The sequence below is a fragment of the Gavialis gangeticus genome, unplaced genomic scaffold, assembly GCF_001723915.1.
Source record: "Gavialis gangeticus isolate Ggan-Ray unplaced genomic scaffold, GavGan_comp1, whole genome shotgun sequence".
Taxonomy (NCBI): domain Eukaryota; kingdom Metazoa; phylum Chordata; order Crocodylia; family Gavialidae; genus Gavialis; species Gavialis gangeticus.
The window spans coordinates 172,829,061-172,839,845 of record NW_017729022.1 but is presented as its reverse complement, the minus strand read 5'-3'; the positions used below and the strand labels follow the sequence as shown (position 1 = coordinate 172,839,845).

Here is a 10,785-nt window from a genome sequence, read left to right as displayed (position 1 = left end):
ATATGGCTGGATTGCGCAAGTCTCCATGTATGGACATATGAAACATGCACAGTTCATCTATATCAACCTATGTAGTTGTAGGATGAAGTCAAAACCTTTGCAATTAAATTCTATGTGAGGACAGACCAGTCTTTTCAACACCCACCTGGTATGTGAGACAAGAAACACAAGCTGTTAATTTCAGATGAAATTGGACAACCAAAGGAAGCAGCATGACAAAAATCACAGACTAAAATCATTTAGTCCTTTAGAGGTACAACATTTTGCATACACCATTTTGGTGTACAAAATGTTCATATTACACCATTCCCTAAGATATGGGTTTTTCACCAGTTTTATCCCCAGTAGGAGGAATACAGTGCTACTAAAATCTTGACGTAATTGGGTCAAGCTATATGTATTCAGAGATGTAATTCAGTCATACATAAACTGGTGTGTAACAGATGGAATATTAAAAATATACTACTGGATATTCAATTACAGGAATGGCATATCATTCAAAAATACTGCATTACAGTGGCAAATTCTTGTTTTTTTCTTTAGCCATGTCTGGAAAAAAACATTAAAGTCACTTAACTAGCAAGATACAATGTCCCTTTTTCCATAGTCACATGACCATCCATGGACAATTGTCATGAATTCCAACTAGTGTTCATAACGTGTATTAAACACATCTTTTAGCAGCATCCTTAGCTGCCATTTCTATGGAATGTGCCCTCTGGCCCCCCATTCTCTCAGAACAGAAGGGTTATTGAGCAAGAAAGTCCTTGTGAAACAGCAGAGCTTGGAGTGTGCAGTAAACCAAATTTACTGTGCAGTATCCCCCCATCAGATGAAGAGAGGTTTTACTTCATCCCCTTAAATTTCATCATTGTTTTGCATGGGTTTTTGAAACCACAGACCATAAAATACCAAGAAAGAGAAGATAAACACAGTTTGCTCAGCTCACTCTCCAAAATATTCCAGTTCTTCAGTTGGTCATTGTTCTTGCTGTGTATGTCTTTCATATACAGTACTACTGATTGGGTTAAAAGCCTTCTTTTCCTGCTGTTTTTTGTTTTTTTTTACCAAGTATCACTGAAAGTTGACTTGTCTTTGCTCTGTGTCCTTTGTTGTTCTCAGTCTTTAATGATGGTCTTTGAGTTAAGAGCTCACCAAAGCGTAGATCATGCTGAATGTAAAAGAGAAAGAGACAATATGAAAGTATCTTTCTGAAGCCTGCAGAGCACTTTGATTGTTATAACCCTTTACCCTCCATTTCTCAAGTCTGACTCTAATGGCCTAAGCCTTCTTATGTTATTGTGACTCTCAGTCCTTCCATTCTCTATAGCAATTGAATTATGATGCATTCAAGATGGTTATCAGAAAGCACTTGAGATTTAACAAATTCATTAGCCATTTACCATCATGCCACAAGCTGTGTATGAGTTTAATAAAATGTGTTCTGCTGTCACTGTCTGAAAAGAACAGAAACAAAATTATTCTACATTTGCTTGGCTGATCTTTAAAACTACTCTCAGAGGCAAAGACAAGAGTTTCTATTAAAACTATGTGAATTTTCTTTCCATAGGAATAAACATCTTATGCAATGATAAAAAAATAAAGAGATAAGTTGGACATAATCTAATACATACTAAGTTTAATTCTGTATAATTATGAAATCATATATTGCCAAGGTCCTGTTTTATGGTATGTCTATCTCTGACAGCGCAAAACGGTTGGTGTACAGGATTTTGCAGTTCTTACTAGATCACTTAGGGCAGACTGTGGCTTTGAGTTTCTGGGATGAGAGGAGTAGAGGGAATGATGGAACTGACCATCAAGATGGCCTCAGGAGGGCTTTTGAACTCTTGTATCTAAGTGACTCTGTCAGGGTCTGCTGGCAAAAGAGATGGGGATAGAAAAAACATTGTCCCCCCCTCCACCGGCCTTTGACTCATCTTGCTCTTCTCAGGATAGTTAGCACTGCCAGAAGCACTAGTTTAACATTATCCATGCCCTTCACACTCAGATTATGCCTGACCCCTGACAATGCAAGAAAGTGCTGGATGGGGGAGGAAGAGGATCTCTGGCTAACACCCACAGAGATAGGTACCTGTCTGACTCCTGTTGACTTCTATGGGAATGAGGTACCTATGTAGAGTTTGGAACCAGTAGCATAACTAAGGGGGAAGAGGAAGGGGCTTGAGGCAACAGTCTTAGGCACTGCTTTTATCGGGGGACACAAAAATAGGTGCCACCATAACCAGCACCACGCTGGCCAGTGTTGCCCAGTGCATCATGGTTGCCCTGGGTATAGACTAGTGCCCTGCTAAGCTTCTGTTTGGCACCAAAATACTCCTGTGGGTCTGAGCTATTGTACCTTCCTATACTTTCATACTGTCCCCATACTTCCCACACTTCCTATACCTAGTCAGCCACAATTTTACTCATAATAATCATATCCAAATTTAAGCTCCACAGACATTACATTATCACCATTGCCAGCTGAGGGGACCTTCATTCCTCCACTGCAGTGTGCAAGCCACACTTTACAAAGCACTACACCATACCATGGTGTTTGGATAAGAATATTCTATACAATTGCAATTATAGGAAGAGGTCTAGGGGAATGCTAACGTGAAACAACACTTTTGTTTAAAGTTAAAAGCCTGAGTTTGAGTTAGTGAACTGCTTTTTAATGTAATGATATGGTCCATACAAGCAAAAATGCAAAGATGATGCAAGAGTCTTTTTAATTAGATGTGATCCCTGCCTAGTTCTTGGAGTAATTCCCTTAGTGCACATGACAATGAAGAGAGTATTGGATAAAGTGAGTGCATCTGTCAATCTGGAGTCTTTCCATTGACCTAGAGCACACTTTGGACCAGACCTGTATGTCTGGCACTAGAAACACTATGCCAGGTGTGTCTGGCACTGGTTAAGCTCTGAAATAGATTCCTTAGAAGCAGTAGTGTAACTAGGAGTTGGGGGGAAGGAGGGGGGCATAAGCCCCAAGCACTTATTAAGGGGGAGCACTGAAATGGAGGCAGGAGAGTGCCAGAACAACTATACTGCTACTCAGGCAGTCACAGGCAAGAAGCAGTGGGTGAAGACAGAAAGGCACCAAATTAAGGGGTTTATTTCTTTGCTCAGAATAGCATTTTGCAGCACCTATGGGACAGGCAGGGCAAGTGGCTTAACACCTTCGCTCAAGGATACCTTCTCCTGTAGTTGCTAGGATGCTAGAGCTTCCCTAGCTCTATCCTTTATGTCCTTCTCTCTCTCTGCACAGTTGAAGCCTGCAGCTTCCAGGATGTGAGAGTCCTCTTACCTTCACCCTCTGGGTCCTGGATATCACCTGGGGTCCATAGCTGCCCAAGGCACAAACCCTAGTGGATATGCCTCTAGCCCCATCCCAGCTCTGCCCAGGGCACTAAAAGAGCTTGCTATACCTCTGCCTAGAAGGATTGTGGAGTCTCCCACGCTGAATATTTTTAAGAATGGGTGAAATCAGTGCATGGGTGAAATGGTTTAGGCAGGGTTGATCCAGTTGTGAGCGAGCGGTTGGATAGGTTATCTCCTATGTTCCTTTCAAACTCTCTTTTCTATATTTCTGTATCATGGTGGAAAGGTAGTCCATGTACTGAAATGTACTGCCAAGTGTACCTTGCTGCTGCAGACCATAGCCTGAAGGCAACTTTGCCAACTGTTCTAGGTCAATGAAACCAACTGGGCCCATTTCCAGTGTTGTTTTGAGTGTCACATATTAAACAACTTACACATCACAGGGCAGAATTTAATCCTCAATTGGACATTACTAGCAGTGGAACTATTTTTGTTTCCTATAGCATAATTGTCATTTTATTTCATCTGAAGAAAAGTATACAAATGACTAGAAAAAGTTAGTTTCTTGGTGGAGATAAGCCCTTAATTGGAGGCTAAATAAAACTGAATTGGAAATCTTGGGGCTGCATCGAGATACTGATTTATAAAAGCACTTTAAGTACAGCTTAGCATTCAAGTCCGACAATTTCCCTGGAACTTAAGCAGATACATTAGCACTGGTTTCTTCCTATGCAAAATTATATTCCAGGAAGACAACAACATTATTATAAACCCTTAATCAGATTTTCCTTAGCTGTTGATTTTGAATAGACATGTTTTCCTGATGCAGAGTTTAAAAGTGGTTACTTGAGATGAACGGTACAGGTCTGCCTGTTCTGTTTGATCCTTAGAGCATGTTTTAACTTTTCACATGAAAAATAGCTCTCTCCTTTATGGGAATGATCAAACTTACCAGTAAAGATAGTAGAAGAATGAAAGGAGATAGAAAGCTAGTTTACACCAGGCCTCTTTCTGACAATAACTCAAGGTGTCTGCATTCATGACTGCAGGGGGATCGTATGCTAGCTCTGAACTATCCGCTGGGCAATGGAAATACCTGAAAGAGCAGGAGAAGACACCTGAAGTGACACTATAACATTCTAGATAAATGTATACAGGTTACAAGGATAAATGTATACATGTTACAAGCCCTCAGACCTTTGATCACCAGCTGGAATCAAGAAGAAATCTTTTGTCATGACATAACTGTAGACAAATGAAGGTTCTCAATATCTCTTTGAAGCACGAGGGGGGCATTGTTCATATCAAGATACCAATCTTAGATAGCAGTGGCATAACTAGGGCAGTGTGACCAGGGCAGCTACCCTGGGAAGCCACTGTGCAATTGTGCTGACAGTGTGGCAGCAGGCAGAAGTCCCCACATCCTCCATGTGAGCCAGGGGCCCAGCCATGTTGTTATGCCCCTGTTATAAAGACAGGTTCCAGCATGGTGCAGAGGCAGGCCCAGCAACTGAGGAGGTAGGGCAACAACAGTGGCAATGGCCAGAAAGCAACCAGGCCTACATTAGTCCTCACTTACGCTCCTGCCACCTATTGCTATGTCCACCATAGCCCTAAGGCCCCATATTCTGCAGCACGCCACTTCCCCTTGGCCATGCCCCCAACTCCACCCTGGCCATGCCCCCAACTTCTGTTTGCCCATTGGTACCCCAGCAAGCCATGCAGCATGGCTCCACAGGTCGGAGGTGGACCATGTGCCTGATGTTTGACACCCCTGTTCTAATACATGTAACACCTGCATATTGTGAGTGAAAATGTTACATCGCAGTATGATCACGGAGTCTAGATTTCGGAATTTTAACTGCAATTATGTCATTGACTGACTGTATGACAACAGGTAACTGAATCAATTAATAGGTTTATTTATCCATCAGTACAGAGGAAATAATACTGGCATAGTCCAAATGGCTTAATTAAAGGCCAGTTAAATATAGAGGTATCAAAATTATTGTCAAAACAGTTTTTTAAATGGAAAAGGCTGTTCTGAAAAAGGGAAATTGGCAATGTTTGGTGAAGATATTTTTGTGTTCCAGAGAATCTAAAAAAACCTGAAGACAATCTTGACAAAAATAAGTTTTTATCTGAATTATTTCATAGGAAAAAAATCTGCTCAATCTTAGCTAACTGATTTGTGATTTTTAGGTGAAGTATTATTACTATATTTACTTGATTCCAAGACAAGATTTTTTTCCCCATTTAACATGCGGGTGGGGGGAGCCCCTTGTCTTGGAACTGAGTATGTGGTGATGGCGGAGACAGGTAGCTGCAGTGGCTCTGGCCCTAACCCAGTGTTGGGGCTGGAGCTACAGCTGCTGTATGCCCTCCCCCCCGGCCACTTGTCTCCTGCACAGAGGTGAAATTCTGGATGAAGCAACTTCACTGGAAATATGATTTCACCCCAGACCTTCCTATCCATTTTGTCTAGTAATGCAATTACAGGTGGATTACCAGGGCACCAGCCCCAGGCACCCACTTTGAGAAGACTGAAAAACCAGCAGCTGCTGCCAATGCCTGTTCAGCTGCTGCAATTACTACAGCCAACCCAACCCAGCCTCTGCCGCTGCTGCTACCCAGGGCATGGGCCCTGGCAATTATGCCTCGGATTTTGTCATGATATCTAGAGGTGTCGCCCTGGAGGCTCCAGGCTCTCTCCTCAACATTCTGGCTGGCTGTCTTCTGGTGCAGACTAGATCCTGCTCCCCAGACTACTCTGCTGGACAAAATTCCAACCAAAAATAGCATGATGACCGGTTCTTGCAGCTGAGTTGGGAGGAGCACCTGCTAGGAATTTCCAGGAGTTTCCCCCCAGAAATTATGCTAAGAAATAAAGTCTGCCATCCCTACAAAGTCAGTATGCCTATAATTACCAATTGCTCTGGAATCACTCTCTCCATGAACAATCTGTAATGTATGGAACACAGTGTAAGATACAGTGGGCACATCTACACGTGCATTTGATTTGGCCTAAAATTCCTCTGGTGTAAACTACTGTGGAGTAAGCGCTTTTGGGCAAGTGTCTACACATGCAGCAATTAAGGTGCAGATTTGCTGCTCTTTGTACCAAGTTTCCTGCAGCTCTGTAATGGGTGCCTCCTGCCACCAGGGACAGCTCTAGGCTCCAGTTGCAGCTGCTAGCACCTGGCAGCTATCTTTAAAAGCCAGCCCTGCTCTACTCTCTGGCCAGCCACTTCCCTCCTCAAGAGCAGCGTGCCCAGCACAGAGGCAGCACACGTCAGCTCTCTCCTTGCCCACTCTGCCTCCCCATTCTACGGCTCCATTCTATGGCTGCTCCAGCCCCTGCCCCTGGCAGCGATGACCAGCACCCTGGGCTCCTGCTAGCCACCATGCTAGCCCTGCTGACCCGCTGCACCAACTGCTGCTTGGCGCCCGGCCATTTGGGCCTGCCCAGTTCACTGCAGCATGCCATCCCAGGGTTGCCGCCACACAGCTCCTGCCAGCACGGATGCTGACAAGGGGCTTAGGGACGCCACTGTCACCCTCCTAGGCCTCCGGCCCTGCTGCCTCTGGGGCCACCAGGCCAGTCAGGTCAATGAGCAGTGTACGCACCTCGGACAATGAGCAATGGCTGGAGGCCATCCACATGATCTGGCCCACCTTCTGCAATCTCATGGAGCAGCTCTGGCCACACCTGGAGTGGAAGGACACTAGCATGAGGCCACCCCTCTCCATGGACACTCAGATGGCCCTCTCTCCACTCAAACTGGCCATGCCCGCCAGCCTGTGGTACGTCGGACACCTTTTTGGTGTAGGCAAGCCCACCATTGAGGAGGCATCCTGGAGGTGTGCAGTGCCCTCCACAATGTGCTAGAACTCCCAGTCTCCCAGTCCTGCACATCCTTGTGCCAGTCCCTCGCCTCCTCATGGGTGACATCCTCTGCCTGCCAGGACCGTGAGTCCTCCAGTTGGTCCCATAATGTCACCACCAGATGCTCCAGGAGGACAGTCCTGTCCTGGGTTTTCCTCTAGTGAAGCTGGCACACCTGCAGGGCCCCATCTGTGGGCGGCAGCGACCCTGAGGCTGCATCCTGGCTGCTAGGGGCAGCCTCTCCCCAGCATGCAACTGTAGGGAGGACATCACCACTGGCATCAACATGTTCCTTGGAGAGGCCTGTGGCCACCTAGCTGAGGGAACATGGAGTGCTCAATAAAGTTCTGTGCTGTCTTCTATCTCCCTGTGCTCTGTGGGGGGTGGGGGGGGAACCTGGGGCCAGGGAAGTGTGGGAGGGCTGGGCAGAGACAGGGGGCAGGGATGGAGGAAGGACCCTCCCCCCAGCTCAGTCCTTACCACATGGCCTTGGCTGCCAGCTCCACTCGGACCTGGCTTCCAGCAACAGTATCTGGCTCCAGGCAGTGTCCTCAGATGGAGGGGCACAGTGTGCAGATGCCTGGCCAGGGCCCCACCCTGGGAAGAAGCAGGCACTGGTGGCAGCCAGCAGAGTTGTGGCCAGCTGCACCTCATAGCTGGGCCTGGGGCTGTGGACCTGCAAGGCAGGGACTGACCGGGGCTCCCTGAGTTGCTGGTGGAAACTGTAGCTGGGGAACTCAGCAGGATGGGATGCTGGGCACCCAAGGGGCCCTCCTCTAGTGATATGGCACTGGAGGTGCCAGGCTAGGGCAGGGCTGGGAGAGCACAGTGGGCACAGGGGCTTGGGCAGGCTGCCCATGCTGCTAAAAATAACAGATGCAGCCTGGGTCCTGGGGTGCAAGAATGGTGTCCAGTTGCCACATCAAGGGCATGGACTTATAGGCATGGCTGGACCAAAGATTGTGGTTGGTCATGGCAACCCATTGTGCCCACAAGGCCTTGATCTTTATGCAGCACTGCTGTGCTGATCAGTTGTGGCCACGCACCCACATTCAACCTGACAGCACCCCATATATGTGAGTGCTGGAGCACCCACCCCACTCAAACTAGTGCTGCACTTCTGCCCTGCCCCACAGAGCCATAAGGTCACCAGTTTCTTCCTTGGTCCAGTTGAAGCCCCAGGTGGAGGGCACAGGCATGGGCAAAGACATAGGCATGGGCCTGGGTGAAGAGGCTGAGGCCATTATGGGTCCCACGCTGGTTTTCTGGGCCCCTGTGCCCCTGTCCCAGTGCTGCTAGGCCTGGGCAGCTGCCTGAAGTACCCAGCACAGGGCCACAGCACAAGACTGGCAGCCGCACAGCAGAGGCAATGCCCCACAGAACCTGCAGGCAGAGGGCACAGGACCTGTGGGCCAGAAGCTGCCTGCAGGTAGCCCTGGGGGCTGACAGGCATGGCCAGAGGCTGCAGCCACCTGTAGCACCCTGCTGGCCTGCACAGCACTGTCCTGGCAGCTGCACAGCAGTGCAGTGCCAGGTAGCAGTGCTGGCATGCTGACAGGCAGGCACAGCTAGACTGTGGCCTGCCCAGGGGGACACAGGGGCCTGGAGTGCCTTCAGGCTCCCTGTCTGTGTGCCCCAGGTCTCAAAATATTGGCAGGCTTTTAATGCCTGCAGACAGGGGCTGCCATAGAGGCAGCCTAGCCCTGGGGCAGAAGAGGCTCCTAGTCTGCAGCCCTGAGGCCAGCCCCTTAAAGGCTGGGCAGACCCAGGAGCAAACTTGCTGCTAGGTTGCATCTACACATGCGTTACTGCACAGTAACTAATCCCACTTAAATTTACTACTTGCATTTGCAAGTAGCAAATTTAAGAGGGATTAAGGGTTGTTACTGTGCAGTAAACTACACTGATGTGCAGTAACGTGTCTCATGTAGATGCACCCTGTGCAACCTGAATGTAATGCACTGTAATGTAAATGCATGAGCAGCCCTGCTGACCGGATTTGGACAACAACTCCCAGGAGTCCATGGGGGGAACAGTCTTGCAGAACTGTGCTGAATGCATGTAGACTACAACCTCCAGAGACACTGGGGCAGGGAGACAGAGAGAGAGAGAGAGAGAGAGAGAGAGAGAGGAAGCAGGAAGCAGCTACAAAGCGCAAGACACAGCGGCAAAGGAAAACGTGTGGCTGGAGATCTCAGAGGAGTGACAGAGATGTGACTATAGATCGTAGCAGCAAGATTTAGACATGGAAGCATGTGCAGATGGCAACTGAGCACTCTCAGGATCAAAAGCTGGTTTGGAACACCTTCAGAGGTGTGGGAGAGTTTAAGGTCTCTTGAGTTTATGTGCCACAATGGTAGTGCTCACTTCCTGTTACCTGTTCTTGCATGAATTCACATAGTGTTACTTAGGTTACTATATTTCCAATTTTAAAAAAAGAGGACACTTGTGAGGGGGTAAGGGAAAAGAGGATGAGGGGGGCAGGAGAAGGGGTATATGTCCGTGCCCTATCTCTGCCCCTCACTCCCAAGTCACAGTCCCCCAGCCCTGCTGCTACCCCTCACTCCTGACCCACTGTACCCTGCCCCCCCCCAGACTATGCTGGTACCCCTCACTTCTTACCTGCAACCCCCATCCCTGCGGAAACCCGTCACTTCTTACCCACAGCCCCCTGCCCTCCCAGCCCTGCTTCCCGCACAGGACATGCACACACACACACTCCCTCTCTCTATCTCTTTTATCTGTCTGTAGCTGCCAGGGGCCACACACAGAGCACATGATGCCCCAGCCTCCAATCACCTTTCTCTGCTGCCCCCAGCCCCAAGCAACTCCTTGCTCAGGCAAGCTGGAAGTACAGGGAAAAAAGCAGAGGCAGAACAAAATCCTGGACATTTGCTTGCATTTAAAAAACGCACCTGGATGGAGGGCAGAAAACAAAATAAGAGGCCTGTCTGGGAAAACTAGGGCATATGGTAACCCTAGTGTTACTGCTTATTACCTGATATGTAATTCCTAAGTGTATGCACCTTAACATTAATATTTATTTACCTGTACCTTTCTCCTTAGCCCACTGGCTTGTGACCTTAACCCCTACCATTTTCTATATAAAAGTGGGAACTTCCCTTTTCGGCTTCCTGTGCTAGTTCCTGAGGTTACATTTGATACAACAGAAATAAGGGTTATTACATCAGAAAGACAGATTGTATAAGAGGAAGTAACTACCATTTTTACCCAAATCCTAGATGATTTTGAATTTAAGATGACTCCCTAATCATTTGATTATATATGGGGAAAAATTATAAATTTGTTATAATTTTTCATGTATAGAATCTAATTATCAAAGGGTGTTCTTAAATTCATTCCCCCAAGGCTTCAGCACAAAAAGCAGTGGCAGGGGGCATGCTGTGAAGAGGCAGGTGGTTGGTTGGGTCATGCAGCCCCTTTGCCCCCTGCCCCTCCCACTCGCCACCCCTATAGCCTGCCCCCCATGGCACCTGTGCCCCCTGCTGCCTGATCCCCACAGCTTCTGTCACCTACAATCTCTGCCCCCACCTCCCCCCCTGCAGCCTCTG

At 47.7% G+C, this 10,785-nt stretch overlaps 1 protein-coding gene across 2 annotated transcripts in view; it reads right to left on the bottom strand.

The window, feature by feature from the left end:
* Positions 1–381: 381 nt before the first annotated feature.
* CNIH3 (cornichon family AMPA receptor auxiliary protein 3) overlaps positions 382–10,785 on the bottom strand; it is a 194,658-nt gene continuing 184,254 nt past the window's right edge. For both annotated transcript variants that reach the window (XM_019516518.1, XM_019516519.1), the window contains 2 exons: positions 4,280–4,423; positions 382–1,171 (listed from right to left, as the gene is read on the bottom strand). In XM_019516518.1, the coding sequence (XP_019372063.1) occupies positions 1,144–1,171; positions 4,280–4,423 (172 nt within the window). In that variant the 3' untranslated portion in view covers positions 382–1,143. The remainder of the gene's footprint in view (positions 1,172–4,279; positions 4,424–10,785) is intronic.